At 37.0% G+C, this 16,141-nt stretch overlaps 1 protein-coding gene across 1 annotated transcript; it reads right to left on the minus strand.

The window, feature by feature from the left end:
• Positions 1-1,759: 1,759 nt before the first annotated feature.
• On the minus strand, positions 1,760-13,312 carry LOC104245197 (probable UDP-N-acetylglucosamine--peptide N-acetylglucosaminyltransferase SEC). Its single transcript, XM_009800766.2, has 28 exons — positions 12,978-13,312; positions 11,231-11,376; positions 11,029-11,127; positions 10,890-10,940; positions 8,714-8,830; positions 8,560-8,616; positions 8,162-8,281; positions 8,000-8,062; positions 7,829-7,907; positions 7,199-7,308; positions 7,049-7,102; positions 6,894-6,961; positions 6,671-6,773; positions 6,286-6,488; positions 6,086-6,182; positions 5,437-5,508; positions 5,246-5,322; positions 5,056-5,172; positions 4,885-4,969; positions 4,608-4,775; positions 3,797-3,907; positions 3,574-3,660; positions 3,351-3,478; positions 3,189-3,271; positions 2,968-3,073; positions 2,720-2,866; positions 2,201-2,321; positions 1,760-2,063 (listed from the first exon to the last, which is right to left on the minus strand). The coding sequence occupies exons 1-28, from the start codon at positions 13,150-13,152 to the stop codon at positions 1,950-1,952; spliced, it is 2,958 nt and encodes a 985-aa protein (XP_009799068.1). The 5' UTR covers positions 13,153-13,312; the 3' UTR covers positions 1,760-1,949.
• Positions 13,313-16,141: the final 2,829 nt, after the last annotated feature.

The raw sequence follows: 16,141 nt of genomic DNA on the forward strand, positions 1-16,141 counted from the left end.
CCCTAGTGCAATCCTATCACAACTGGAAAGTGGTCTAAGTCTCCCCTCTTGAAAGTTGACCCCTGGTGCAACCTCATCATAACTGGAAAGAGGTCTGAGTCCCCTAATCCCCCCCCCCCCCATATCCTCAACTGAATCTTAACTCGATCAAACATGTCCTTAATCATCCTAGTGTAAGCAACATGAATACTTTTAGCCTCCAAACATCTTCATAGAGCCTCCATTGGGACTTTGTTGTAAGTCATCTCTAAATCAATGAACACCATATGCAAGTCATCTTCCTTTCCCTATACAGCTCTACCAACCTCCTTACAAGGTGAATGACTTACGTTGCCGACGTTCGGGCATAAATGTGAACTAATGTTTGAAAATAGATACACTCCTCCTCATCCTCACTTCCACTACCCTCTCCCAGACTTTCATATTGTGGCTTAGCAGTTTAATACCCCTATAGTTGTTGCAATTTTAAATATCACACTTGTTCCTATACAACGGAATCACCGCACTACACCTCCATTCTTTAGGCATCTTTTTCATCCTAAAAATAATGCTAAATAACCCAATGAGCCATTCCAAGCCTACCATGTCCGTACTCTTCCAAAATTCCATTAGAATTTCATCAGACACGGCCGCTCTACCCTTGCTCATTTTCACATAGCCCCATCGACCTCCTCAATTGTACACGTATAGTAACAAAAATCTTGACGACTTTCATAATGCTCCAAATTTGGCTAGTATATGGCAGTCGTCTTTTAACTTTTTAAAAGTTCAAAGAATGTGGATAACTTTTTGTACACCTTGCATCTTCCGGACGCCATATATAAAATTCCGCTTACTTTATCAACAAAAAAAAAATCATGCAAAGAACTTCAAAAAGTTCTAGAAGAATCATGCAAAGGACAGCAAAATATTTCGAACAGATTTTCACGCTCTATTTGTTTCGTTTTGTTTAGTGGTGTGTTAGCATTTAAGCACAATTCCAGTAATATGATCTTTTTTAAACTTAAGCAGCAGAATGCGCTGCCGAGATCTTGGTTATTCACGTTGCAATCGCCCTTTGTAACCTACATTTTTGTACAAGTCCATCTTTGGACATCTCCATTGAAACGGCAAGAGACTTACCTTGTGCAAAGCATCTAGTGTTTGCTTCATAGCAATGTTGGACAAGTTCATGACCAAAATGATGAAATGAATAAAATGCTTACATCCTTAACCTATGGTCTCGGGTAAGATCGTGATAAGGAGCCTCTCCACTAGGCGAGGCAACTCGGCATTAGTCAGCGTGGGTAGGTGGCTGATACCAAATGGTTAAACCTCCTCTTCAGAACAGTTAAACCATCATTTCTGTTTATTTTAGTGACTACTATACCTTTGTCCTTTAACTTTTTCAATTAATAAGCTTCACTTTTTCAATTAATAAGCTTCAAACTCGAGTACCTCTGTAATTGTTCATATATCTGTAAACCTCAGTAGCATCTTTCAATTAACAAATTAATCACTGTTTAATGATTTTACCAGGATCATCCATCAGCTGAGGCCTGCATAAAGTCAAGCTGTAAACATCAACAAATGCTTGTAGATAAACAAATACAATCAAGAACAACCATTCACCTCCGTAAAAATACAAACTAACTACCCAAAGAGGGAATAATGATCCTTTCCAACCATTGCGCAACTGCTTCACCATTGGGCCTTTTTAGGTAAAGGTAGTGTGGTCATGTAACTGAGTTTTTACCTTGGACAAAGGGTAAACTCGAGATTTTGGACAGCTGGAATGGGCATTCTAATTACAAATAATATACTTCATGAGAGTTTCAAATTCAACAACAAAAGATAAGATTGAAACTCACCATTGAATACCATAATAGCGAGACACTGATTTAGAATAAATAGCTCTTCACATGCTCTTTGATTTATCTACAATCCCGTTTAGACTATTGTTTTTACATCTAGCGGTCATAAGGAAATTCCATGTTGTTCTCTGTCACTTTGAACGGCTGAGGATGTTGGCCAGAGCAATAGAGATTCCACATCTTAAAATAAGATCGCTCCAGATTCCGTACCTAATGATGCATAGAAAGAAAAATCAGTGTGTAAGTAAATCATAGCACAATCGTAACGCGGTTCAGCAAATCTAAGGTACATGACTTCATAAGCATAGAAATATAACAGTCGTGTATAATGGTGTTGGATCACTCACCCAGCGTCCTGTATCAAACAGAGGGCAACTCAGACGAACAGCTTTGAGTCTATTGGTGAGATCTTGGAGCTTGGGGCGATTCAGTGCCAGTGATACTGCCTTCTCTTCATACTCCTTCATACTGTAAAATGTAAAGCAAATAAACATGAACAAGCCCAAAAAGGTAGACACAGATAAGAAAATAAGTCATCCTTCTCTTTGTTTCAACACGGGTCATCCAATATGAAACTAGCTTTATATGATTTAAACAAGGTAGATGCCCTTTCCACAATGCAATTTTTTCAAGCAGAATAAAATTATTCTAAATTGTTCGGTCTTACTGTAAGTATAGTTTTTTTATTTTGAAGAAAAAAATATTAAAAAGTAGACTGCCGGCCATACAAAATCAGAGTTCACAGGTATCAAGAATAAGAGCTTCTAAAATGCAATTCAGTGGAAATGTCCACTTAAGAAAGAAACATGTTTGCAAATTGTAAGGGTCCAAAACATCATAGAAGCAGGCAAGTCCAAAACAGGTACCTGCTAACAACCATCTCCTCACCGACCCCTGTGGCCAAACACAACGAACCAGCAACTCTAGTTGCCATTTTCTCAAGGGGAAGGGTGATCATCGGTAGACCAGCCCAGAGTACATCTGTTCCAGTGGTATGTGCATTACAGAGTGGCCTATGAAAAAAAAAGAAACAAAATTCATCAGCATGAGTTGAACTTGAACGGACACAGAATATTGAAAAGGAAAGATGCAACAAAGTTTGTAGTGTTCTAACGTGTCGAGGCAAAGATCCGCCAAGGAGCTGCGTCTGATGTGCTCTTGTTTCATTGCAACATCTGTAAAAATAATTTGGTCTGGCTGCACACCTTGTGCAGCAGCATCTGGAAAAGAAAAAAAAACACTATTAAGGATATTCCCCATAACATAGAATAATGTTTTAAAAGCCTCATCAGACAATGCTTATAGTAATAGAAGGTATGTGAAAGGGATACATACGTGCACGAACCCTCATCTCTCCTGCAGCTGGAAATCTGAGGAGCCAAAGAGCACTGTTTGGTACACGCTTAAGAATATTGCACCTGCAACATCGAACTCAAGACTATAACACAAGTGGACATAGAGAACAGTATACCAACAACAAAGCCATCTGAATACTACCATGTCTTAAAAATCTCAGGATCCATCTTGTAGAGCTGATTAAAACAAGCAAAAATGAATTTGTCCTCTGGCAGCCCATAATCCGAGCGTCTGGGTTGGCAGCTTGGATCTAGCACGTCAAGGTTTTTCTAGACAGTGGCAAGAAAACCATCAACATTTGAAAAAAGAAAAATTATAAATAATTCAGGATAAGAATCTCAGAAGTTTAAGCTCAAGAACTTACTTGCTTATAATCATTGACAAAATAACAATGAGGGAGATGGACAAGCTTCTCTGAGTAAATATGTGAGTACCGCGTAGGTGATACAAACTACCAAGCATAAAGGAGAAGCAACGTCAAGGACAAGAAAGAAGGGCAAACAATGTGAAGTCTAAATATGTGAGTACTGTGCAGTAGAAATAAACTGGCATGCATACAACAAAAGTATGTCAAGAACATAATATACCTCATCAGTAACCAAATAATGTATATAGTTAGCTCCAGTAGTTCCAGGGAACCCCATATATGAAACTTGGATGGGAGCAGGCTGCATTGCGAAGATCTCATTTCGGGCTCCCTACAAAACATAAATATAAGGTTAAATATGAGCAATGTCAGAATTGTTACCTTTCTCTAAATACAAAACAAAAACAAAAACAAAAGAAATGAGCAATGTCAGATAATTACCAAAACTTATCAGCCTAGAATGCAAAGCAATGCACCAGCAGATAATTTAGCAACGGAAAAGGTGAAAGAAGTAATACTTCAGTGATGCTCAAAACAATAAATACAAGGTCTTATGGCAACAAAAGTAAAGCACATGAGACCTTCCAGAATTCCTGTAGTTAACATTTTCCAAATACTCATAGCCCAATGCTTATCCAAGTTTGATCATGATCTTCACATTTCAGAAGAATATTCCCAACTAATATCGTTCCACTTTTATTGCTTGTCTTCTCTTTTCTTCTTTATCAGGGTGCATTCAGTGATGCTCAAAACAATAAATACAAGGTCTTATGGCAACAAAAGTAAAGCACATGAGACCGTCCAGAATTCCTGTAGTTAACATTTTCCAAATACTCATAGCCCAATGCTTATCCAAGTTTGATCCTGATCTTCACATTTCAGAAGAATATTCCCAACTAATATCGTTCCACTTTTATTGCTTTTCTTCTCTTTTCTTCTTTACCAGGGTGCATTCACAAACAAGTGAATATCAGCTACAGAACAAGAAATGATCCCATTAAGATTAACAAGGTTGGGAACCGATATCTTACCTTAGTATAACCGTTGAGATTGATTAAGATCTGTATTTGATCCTCATTAATCATCCTAGCTATCACATCGGATGTCAAGGACGATACGTCAATAAAATGCTCTGCTTCTGACTGGATGCGGAGCCTCCACTCAGTGCCATCATTTGGACTCAAAGCATAGCAGAACACCTGGAAATAGGAGTCTTTATAGAATTAGCAGGAACCAGGAAGGGCGGGTGGAGGGGAGGGGGAATCCGTAATAGCACCAATGCATCTTAAAATGATATATTGTCCAAACCTCAACATTTTCTCTATCGTGCATGCCGAACACTGAACCCATCAGATGCGATAATGGGTGGTTGCCAAAATCACTACTCACGTATCTAGACGCATTTAAAAAATCTCATTATACAGTAACAGTAGTGTTCGAGGAAGATGGAAGCAAGTAGAGAGCTGGTCAGAGACTTACCCAACCCTAAGCCGACCACTCCTGCCGCCACCTTTTATTGGCAATGGAGGAGGATGACTGAAAGGAGGAAGTGAGAAGCGAGCTGCAATTACAGAGCAGTGCTGGGCATACTTGCAACTGTATAATCAAAGGAGAGGGTAAGTTAAAAAGTCACATCATTCTTTTCCATAGGAAAAAGAAAATTGCTCACCTGATCTCTAGAGCTAGCACTGGATCGAGAGGGTAAGCAATTGCATGGAAAGGCTGTACACTTGGGATAACTGACATCTAAGATAATGTTGCAATGGAGCAAATAATCAAGGAAAACATGATCAGTATCACAGGGATCAACACATGGCTTGCAACACCAACATGCTATGACTGAATGAGAGGCTGAAATACCTTAATCTGTTTTCTCAGGATCCCCTCAACTTCAATAAACATTTTCTCTCGATCATCCCAATCACAGACACACTAGGAAGTATGAAGTCAAAACATAATAAGTATGCTAGAAAAAAGAATACCACCAAACATTCATCTAATCAGCAGGTACAAATTAAGCCTCATCAGACCAGAAACAGTGGAAAAACAATACATCTCTGTTGTGTTGATCCCTACCTAAGAACATCAACTCAAAGAAAAGGAAATGTCTTATGAAACTAACTACTGTTCCTCATGCACGAGATACGCATGGAAATTACCTAAGTTTCCTACAACACTAGGTACTGAATTTATCTTAAGTATTTCCTTCGAAACTAGTAAATTGGCATCAGAGGTAGAATGAGCACAAGACAGATCAAACAGTCTTCACATAAAGCTTCATAAGAACTGAGGGAAAAAAAGCACGGCACGAAACTGTCATCTATATAAACAAAGTAGTTCAGTTTTTGAAAACTGTCTTCAAGCACAGTCCATTAACAGATATATTATCTTATGAGCTTAACATTTGCAGGTAAAGTTTATCAAGCTGACATTACACAAGGCAAGAAATATCCATGCTCTTTGATAAACCTGGCCTACGGAAACATTGGTAACTAATGGGTGAAGATACCTGTAAAGTGTGAAGAAGATTACAAGTTGCTTCTGGGAAGTCAGGACGTAGCATCAGAGCTTGTGTATAGCTTTTTATAGCTGCTTCCACATTTCCACTACAGAAGATTTAACAAAAGCATTACAACCGAGCAAAATGGACATATACAAATGTGTGGGAAAGGATTATCAACTGTTTGGAGCTTGTGAACTACAATGAACCTGTCCTTGTAAGATGAGGCCAAATTTGCATGAGCCTCCGCCATATTTGGTCTAATAGTAATGGCTCGCATATAGTCCTGAATAGCTTCATTAACTCTACCAATCTCCTTGTATGTGTTACCTCTATTGACTAGTCCATCAGCTGCCATGGGATCGATCCTGAGTACCTCATTGTAGCAAGATATGGCTTCTGCATAATTACCCTATAAGTTGCCAAAAGAAATTATCATTTGTCTGGTCAAAATCCTGACAGGAGAACTCCCTAATTTGCCAAGAGAATAATCCCCTCTAGCTATCTTTCCAACCGCATACAACCCTTCAAACAGCTTTTCTTTCACAGGCATGAAAATTAATCATTCTTCAAGAATCACATAAAAACATGTACCTGCTGCTTGTATATTATGGCTAAATTGTTAAAAGGGGCTGAAAGCCCAGTTGTCACAGCTAAAGTTGCCTTGTAACACTGTGCAGCTGCACTTGACATGTTCCTGCAGAATTAGGATTGACAACTCTGAAGATTACTTGATCTGAGTGCTTCCTTACTTCCAAACCCCCAAAAAGCGGGTAAAAACAAAAGAAAATAATTAATGTAATTAAGCACACCCTACCACTCCATATAAATGTTTCCAAGATTAGTCAGTGCTTGAGGATGGTTAGGTTGAAGTGAGAGGCATTGCTGCATGCACCAACTGGAAAGTTTACTAAAATAGCAAAATAGAGAAAAATGAAAGCAAACTTCTATCCAAAAGTGAATATAACTTACACGATAGCAATGAATTGCTTCCTCAACCCTACCAGCGTCTTTCAAAGCATTACCCTAAAAGCAACAGAGTGGGAAGAGTGGATAATTAATACCCAAAGAAATTAATTTTGTACTGGAAAACTAAACAGAAGATGAAATGAAGGCCCCCACCAGATTGTTATATGCCTCCAAGAATCCAGCATCACAGGTAATAGCTCTCCTATAATTAAGCATGGCCATTTCCAGGTTACCTTGTTCATAGTACACAGTAGCTAAGTTGCCTGCACATTTTTACATGGCTAACGATCAATCACCATCACGGAGCACTACTAACCTATGGATTGTTTGCCCCAAAGATAACGAAGAATTCAGTTGTAGGCTTATATGACTTGTTTAAGAAAAAGTGAGCTGCAACATCATTTCAATTTTTGTCCTTTTGAGAGCTGTTGACAGTTATCACCAAGATTTTAAATCTGTGATGCTCTCCCTCCATCCCTCCTTTTTTTTGGGGGGGGGAGGGGGGGGGTTCTAATTGTTAGGCAGCTTCAAGCTTATACAATTTTCGTGCTACTTTATCCTTCACCTCACACCTGTTGACAAAATGACTGCAATATGATTTATCCCCAAGAAAAAAAGGAGGCAACCAGTATGATGTGATAATTCCGTGCAAAGACGTCGACAAATACACTTACTAAAAGAAAAGACATCTATACATACAGATGAGTACTGTACAAATGAAGTTCACGCTAAGCAACTTCATAGCAATTGATATGAAGCTAAGACCGAGAAAGGAGCACTTACCAAAAGCCATTGCATAGTCTGGTCGCACAAGGAGAGCCCGCTGGTAACACATAATAGCCTCCTGCGGCATTCCCAGAGCCTGGAAAATGCAAGGCAGATACACATATTTCCCGTATTCTTGCCCCGGCACTTGCACCATAGACCATATTAGCACAAAGCAGAAGGGCTTACCTTATACACGTTTCCCATGTTCAAATATGCATCTGAGAAATTTGGTTTTAGCTTGACGGCTTCCTGGATATGAGAAGATTGAATCACAAAAATAGTAATAGCAAAAACAAATCCAAAACTCTGAATAATGTAATATGCAAAACGATTTAAGGTATTCCATACCTTGTAGTACTGCAATGCCCTGTTAAGATCACCTGCATCCATGAAGAGGCTAGCAAGATTGGACCATGCAACGGCAAATGTAGGTTGTATACGTAGTGCCTCCACATAACAATTGTATGCCTAAAACAAAACCATAATCAAGACAACAGAAATCAATCAGCATAACAGCCAGCAAAGCATCTGTAGTAAACAGAAACGCACATGAGATGCACCTCAAGACTGAAAGATCTGTTAAAGAATAGTAAAATTCGAGAATGCACGAGTATACCTAACTCAGACATATGCATAGACGATGTACAATATATACATACACACACACACATATATATGTGTGTGTGTGTGTGTGTGTGTATATATATGCAAAACAAAACAAAGCTAAGAAAGTCACTGTGTTTTACCTCTTGCACTAACCCTTGTGCTTTCATCAGATTCCCAAGATTGCTATGCGCATCAACCTAGAAAGCATACCAGTGAGTTAAGAAAGAAACATAGAAGGGCGCACTTCAACTGAACTGTTAAAAAGAAGCCAAAAGAATAGGTAATCTCGAATACCAGACGTGGATTTAAAGTTAGCGCCTGACGGCAACATTGGGCTGCCTCACTCAGCCTTCCTTTCCTCATATATGCACCAGCTAGATTTGACCAAGCGTCAGCAAAATTGGGACGCAGCTGCAACACAAATTTTGACTTAGATTATGTCATCCAACAAATGAACCATAAGTATCTTATAGAAGAGACCTTTGCTGTATAGTACTATATCAAGGTTTTAATGTACCAAAAGCTAAAGTTGCATATATATAGTGGGGAAACATGTCCCTATAAATCTTGGGAAAAAGAGATTCCCGTCACAATGGTCAAGGAAAGGTCTTCTTTCGTGCTCTGTAAAGAAGAAAAGGACAAATGGAGAATTTCCAGGACCCAAACTGACCCGTATAAATTCTTTTCTATCCAAATTGCCCATATATATTCTTTTTTGATAACCAGATAGCCAATTGTATATTTGACAGAGATTGAAAGGGTAAGAGTTGTTTTTAATCATTGGGAATAATGTTGTACGGTGGGCCGGGCTGGGACCGGGATCGGACCGGGCCCGCGGTCCTAACGGGCTAACTGGGCCTGGTGGGCCGGTCCTTAATGGTGCAAAAAGCCCGTTGCGGGCCGGGTATGGTAAAAAGCCCACGAGCCCGGGACCGCTAAGCCCGGGACCGGCTGACGGGCCTGGGCCGGTCTTACCGGGCCTAAAATAGCATAACATACAATATATATACATAACATACAATATATACTACAAGAAAATATATAAGGTAATGTATATACATAGCATACAACATATACTGCAAGAAAATATATAAGGTAATGTATATACATAACATACAATATATACTACAAGAAAATATATATATATATATATATATACTACAAAACATTATAAGAAATTATATTTGGAAATATATATACATAACATACTATATATAGTATACTATACTAGTATACTATATATATATATATATATATATATATATAATAATACTATACTAGTATACTATATATACTACAAAACAAGATTTTCTCTAACACTATAAATACCCCCCTCCCTCTTCTTCATTTCAATACTCAATACTCATTTCTCAATCTAAATTTCTCTCAATCTCTCAATCTCCAATTTTCAAGACTTCAAGTCTCAATCTTAATTTTCAAGTTACATCATGCCTCGTTCGGAAAGAGTGCGCTTATTTGTTTCGCACTACTATGAAGTGCTTGAAGAAAATGAAGAAGGCCAAATATTAAAATGCAAGAACTGTGGAAGAGTCTTAAATTTTCGTTCAGGGTGTACCACAAGCATTTTAAGGAGGCATATAACGTATTGTGTTGATGGTATTTATCCGCAAATTCGTCTTTAAGATATTTCAACAATTTGTGTTATTTTAAAATTATTAGACGTATTTATGCTTCATGTTGTACTTTCTTATTAATTTATTATGCATGGCAATTTAGTTTTACTATTGTTTTGTTATTTTACTTTTTCGTCAAGCACTTTAATAATTAGATTTCTACATATATATTACATATATATTATTTATATAGCCATGATATGGTTTACAAGAAATTGCCTTAAACAAAAAAAATTATAAAAAAAAAAGCCCGGAAATAAAAAAGCCCGTTAGGCCCACTAAGCCCACGAGCCCGGTCCGTTTAGCCCAGGACCATATGGGCTTAGGCCCGTCACGGGCTGGTTCCACCCATTGAGCCCACGAAGCCCGGTACCGTGAGGCCCGGGACCGCCAGAGCCATGCCCGTAAGCCGGCCCGTTTGGCCCATTTAGGCCCGGGCCCGGGCCAGAATACAGCACTAATTGGGAATTAGCCAGTTAACAGACAGAAAATTCCTATTTGAACAAAATTGTTAAGCATAGCCGAGAAGAAAGGTCACTCTTAGTGTTAAATCCAAAACCCCAGAATGTATAACATAAAAGAACAAGTGAATTGTAGCAGCTGTGCATTAGATACAGGACTTATTAGTTGTTTCCATAGTGGCGATTAAATGGTTGGAGACAAGGGAATGAAGAAGGGCCCAGGGCCCCAACCAAACGACCTCAATAATCTAAAAACAGTTACCTCAAACCCTAAAGTGTGTGAGCACCACAGACTTTAGTCATGCTATTAATCATCGCCATAAGTAGGATAAACGAAAATCATTAAATTCTGATAAGGCAAAGATGCATACAAACCTCTATTGCAATCAAATAATAGCGTATTGCAACATCGATATTGTCTTTTTCCTGCATACAATAGAAGCCAAATATATCGTATCAATGTTCAATCACAGAAACAAAAAGTTCACAACTAGGAGCACTAATACAATCATACCTTCCAAGCATTTGCCATATTTCCATAGCACTCAGCAAAGTGTGGGTTAACACGGAGGGCTTCTTCATTTTTTGCAATGCACGTATCAAAGTCATGCAACTAAAACAAAGAAATTAAAATGCTTTACTTAAATCTATGGGCATAAGTACATGCAAGATAGGGGTGGCACTGTGAATATAAAGCACTGTCCAAGAACGCATACCTGATAATATATGGCCCCCAAAAGAAGAAGATTATCAGTGCGCTGAGGATTTCTCTCATACACTGCCTTGCTATGCTCTAGAGCCTGTTTATAGTTTCCACCTTTGTAGTTCTGATGAGCAAGAGTTAAAAGTGTGTCCTCATCAACTGTGACACGAGAAATACAGATGTCAAAAGATATATATATATATATATGGGGAAAGTGTGTGCATGTACCAGCAATGCATGCATAACAAGAATATTCAGCTGATGGTACACTCCACAACTTAAAAGTAAATCTTGCAACTAATATATCAACCCCGTAGCTATCTGAAAACCTGAAGTTGATGACAATTAAAAGTCCTCAAGTCATGAATCAACGAATCAATGATTTTTCTTTTTCTTTTTTTTTCTTTTCTTTCTTCTTTTTTTTTTTAAATAATGTTTCAGTTCTTAAAAAGTGGATAATCATTAAAAATATCGACTAGGATATTTTTAATTAACATGTTACTCGCTAATAAAACTCTCAAAAATGAAGAAACTTTTTTATATCATGTAACTCAAAATTTGTATAGTAGGAACCCTCTTGTGTGTACCACGTTGTCAATCCACCAAATTTAAACATAGTTAATTCTCTCATATTTCTTGTTAACATAGTAGTACCAGAGCCTCTGAAATGTTGGTATTACCTTAACTAGCTTCCACCACCAGCGAATAGCCATATACCGCCTGCTCGGCAAAAAATCTTCTTTCTTCTATAATTTATCTATTATTGTATCTTTTCACTCAACATTTAGTGGCATTCCTATTCACAGCGAGCATTCTAACACAGCGTCTCTTTTCAGGATCCTTCTGGCAGCCTTTTAACCACTTTCTCAACCTTTCTTCGATGACTTTCCAGGCAAAACATTCCCTAAAACTTCTTTATACACTCTTTGTCCCATTTTATGTGACACTATTACTATTTGGGGAGTCAAATAGTTTTTTCTTTGACTACAATTTTCTAAAACTCTTTTTAAATATTTTGAATTATTAACTAAGCCGACTTATGGTACATTTCACATAGTTTACAAATAAGTGAATTTTATTTCAAAAAACTTGAAGAATCTATGCCCAAATATACAACGAATGGGAAGGCCAAAGATCTCAATTTTACGCTATTAGTGGTTAATTTGACTACGGCATCTGTCATTGTTGGACACTAGTATCAATAATATGACATCAGTCAACCCAAGCCCATGGCCATTAGCTTATCCGCATAATAAATTGGAATTAAAAGCAAAGCTCGTTATGCTCATTCCAGTAATAGTGTAATACCACCAAGCCCCTCCAACAGCTGCATCCGTTACTCAACCTTAGCCTCCTACACCTCATTCTGTTACCTTCTGTCTATGGTGCTGTTATTTCTCGAGAAGTAAGATGACAAATCAGTCTTCTTTCTTATTTCGAGACACAATCCCTGCCACTCAATTTCCACACTTCAAAAATTCTCTAGTCTCTACTCAAAATCATCTTCTTATTCATCTCCCACACTAACAAATTCGTAATTTAAACCCTCAAAACAACAAATTCAACTTAAAGACATAATCTTTAACCACAAAACATCTCAATTTTTTAAACTAAACATATCAACCAAATAAAAAGTAAAAGTAAAAACTTCAAATTCAACTTAAAGACATAATCATTAACCATAAAACATCTCAATTTTCTAAATTAAACATATCAACCAAATAAAAAATAAAAGTAAAAAGCTTGAATAATTCTTTTACCTTCTCGAGACAACTCGGACTTGATATTGACGGAGGACAAAGCCGACTCAGTGTAAAACGGAAAAGACGAATCTGTCCTCGGATCGCCGACGGTGACTCCATCGTGTGAAACCCTAGAGATCAGCAACTGCTGCTGATACTGCTGCCGTGGATCGCTTTGCAGCGACAACATCATAATTTAACACATACACACACACTTTCTACCGATTTCACAAAAAAAAAAAGCAAAAAACTTCTTCAGGAAGATTTCGTAGCAGGAATTGGCAGAAGAAAATATATGTAAAAAAAAAAGGAGAATTTCCTTTTTCTTCGTCTGAATTTCCTCTGGTTACTGTAAAGTGTAAACAGCGACTCTTCTGCTTTATTAATGTTACGAGCTCTGCTCCCATTGCGTAGTGTGCAAAGACTTTATTACCCTCGTATAATGGACTGACACATGGGACGGAACATTATTTTGTTTGGTTTTGGTCGGTTTGAGTTGACCACTTATTATTTTGCCTAAATATTGCGTGATTCTGTCGCTTATTATGCTTTCCTAAATCCATGTACGGGTATTTATTCAATTACGTATTGTTTAGTGTATACCATCAACTATTTATTTATTGTAAAAATAAATTGTAGTTTTTGAAAGAAAAAGAGATACTAATTCACTTATTTGAATTAGGGTTATGTATGGAATTTATAATTAAAAGGTCTTAATCAAATAGAATAGTTTATTGTACTATGTAGACACAAATAGTAATCAAGTCAAACATATTTGGGCTATATAGCTTACTACTTCAAAGTTTTTTTTCAACAAACTTCTTAAACGCAGAGGTGCATCTAGGATTTGGAGGTTTTGAATGTCAGGCTAGTCGAGTTGATCAACTTTGTGTTTTGACTCGAATTATTCCTTTTTTGATTTATATATATATATATATATATATATATATATATATATATATATATATATATAAAAAAACAAATGGAACTAGGAAATAAACAAGAGGGATCCTTATTATACTTAAACAAACAAAAAATGTCAACAATAAATTAAAAGAGAAGTGCGTCAATAATAATATTTTGTTTCAGTATACATTCATCTATGTGTTTGTCGTCTCTTTAGTTTCGGCAAGGTAAAATACTTGAGTCGAATTCACGTTAGGGAAGGAAAAATTGACCTCTTGCCATTGGCACCTTGGCCACTTTTGTTATTTTCGGTGGTTCTTTTAATATATATACTATTTCTTATCTATATATGTATAATGTATATACAATTTTGTCGAAGTTTGCGGGTGGCGCCACCTCCATATTACAATACAGATTCGTCGTTTGCTTACAAATAGGCATATTCAATCGTCTCCTCCTATTCAAATAGGCATTGGGACCTACTTTAATAATGCTAAGGACCCTATTGGTGATTATAGGAATGAGATGTATATAAATTCTCCTCACGTAGAAAGTATTGGTGTGCCATGTTTTAAGTGTTTGTATAGAAGTCTCTCACAATTGTCTCTTTATATAGCGTGGACGTTAAAATGAAATTTTGGCAATCTTTTGCATTCAACACTCATAAGAACTTTTACTAAAAAAAATATTCTAGACACAATTAAAATAAAATATATGTTCTTCAACCGGATTAAAATTAGATCATTTGCATCTGCTTATTGCAACTAAAAATATTTATTGTACTTCCCAATGTGTATCATTAGTTGAGATAACCTTGTAAATTTTCTTTCTTATATGCATAGTCTAAATACCAAAAATGTATATATATATATATATATATATATATATATATCTAAATATTTGTGCCTTAAAAGTATTAGCCGCCTCTTCATGCAACCATTGTAAATTTGTTCTTGATTTAGTATGTTGAAGTGCAATACGTATCTAGAAAGTTACAGAAATGACTAATCAAAATTACTGTATACCATTCAAAATACATTTTACATCCAACCTAGACTCCCTTGTATGATAAACATGATCAAATTTGCTCCCTATATTGATAGAAAAAGAGTTCTCCCGCCATCGTTTCAGTAATTCATAGGACTTTCTTCAGTTCAGTTTTTTTGGGTCTTGAGAATGGTCGTCACTTCTCCGAGGACTAAAATGATTATTCGTGCTCGATGGATCTATATCCATCCGTAAATGTCACTGGGTACTATAAACTTTCCCACCATTCTTGTAACTATCACATGTAATCCATGCAGATATGTACACCCCTGAGTGAACGCGAAAGAAAGAATTTTAAATGTGCACAACTAAAATAATGATATCCTTGACAATATAGTTCGATATTTTCCTTCACAAAACTCGTAAGGAGCTTTAGACTAAATTTATGCATAGCATTTAGTGGTGAGAATTAATCACATTCAGTTGACTTGTGTGTGTATACGGTCGAAATTAGATATGTCCGATTTTCCGGGCTCAAGAAGCCACTTTAAGCCCGAGTTTAGGTAAGGTCGAGTTCGAGCTCGAAGACAGAATGCAGTGCTTGAGGATCAAAGTATGCGAGGAACATCGGAGCCAAGCACGACCACCTCCAAGACAGTGTCGTTATGAGTTTGTTATAGAAGGACAAGATTCTCGCCACGTCCCCAAGATCATGACGTAATTTCCAGAATAGATTTGTACAAATTAGTACAAATCTGTACCAGACGGTTATACATATGTACCAATAAGATTCTTTACTTTAAATGGAAATGTACCTTATTTAGAGTTTTCCGTATTATATAAAGGGGACCACAATCATTTGTAAGGATCATCCAATCATTGGCAAAGAATATACTATTTTACTTTTTCGCTCATTGTTCATCAGAATTGTCCGTTAGCTTTATTATTCTTACTTTATTGCTCTAGCATGTCTCGAGGTCACTGGCCTAGAGGTCGAAACTGACCTAGTGACCTCGAGGTCGAAACTGACCTATCTACTAGTTTGGCCTTACTCATTTCCTTCATCTATACTTCCTATTTCTTGATTATTAATTGGTATTGAACTAAATCACATATCTTTAAAACCACAAATCAAATTTAATTGTTACTCGTATTTTCGAGGTAAACAGTGTGCTTTCTATAAATAAAAAAAGGCAGTCCGGTACATATTTATCCTGCATTTTTGCAAGAGACTGTTTCCAAGACTTGAACCCATGACCTCCTAGTTACATGTCAGCAACTTTACCAAT

This window comes from Nicotiana sylvestris, chromosome 5 (assembly GCF_000393655.2).
Source record: "Nicotiana sylvestris chromosome 5, ASM39365v2, whole genome shotgun sequence".
Classification (NCBI taxonomy): Eukaryota; Viridiplantae; Streptophyta; class Magnoliopsida; order Solanales; family Solanaceae; genus Nicotiana; species Nicotiana sylvestris.

What these genes read in the sequence shown, in the direction of transcription:
- LOC104245197 (XM_009800766.2), bottom strand. Translation starts at nt 13,152, where the DNA reads ATGATGTTGTCGCTGCAAAGCGATCCACGGCAGCAGTATCAGCAGCAG. An exon ending in GTCCGAGTTGTCTCGAGAAG is followed by an intron (nt 11,377 to 12,977) that starts GTAAAAGAATTA and finishes CTCGTGTCACAG; the next exon opens with TTGATGAGGACACACTTTTA. An exon ending in CACAAGGGTTAGTGCAAGAG is followed by an intron (nt 8,282 to 8,559) that starts GTAAAACACAGT and finishes GTTTTGTTTTAG; the next exon opens with GCATACAATTGTTATGTGGA.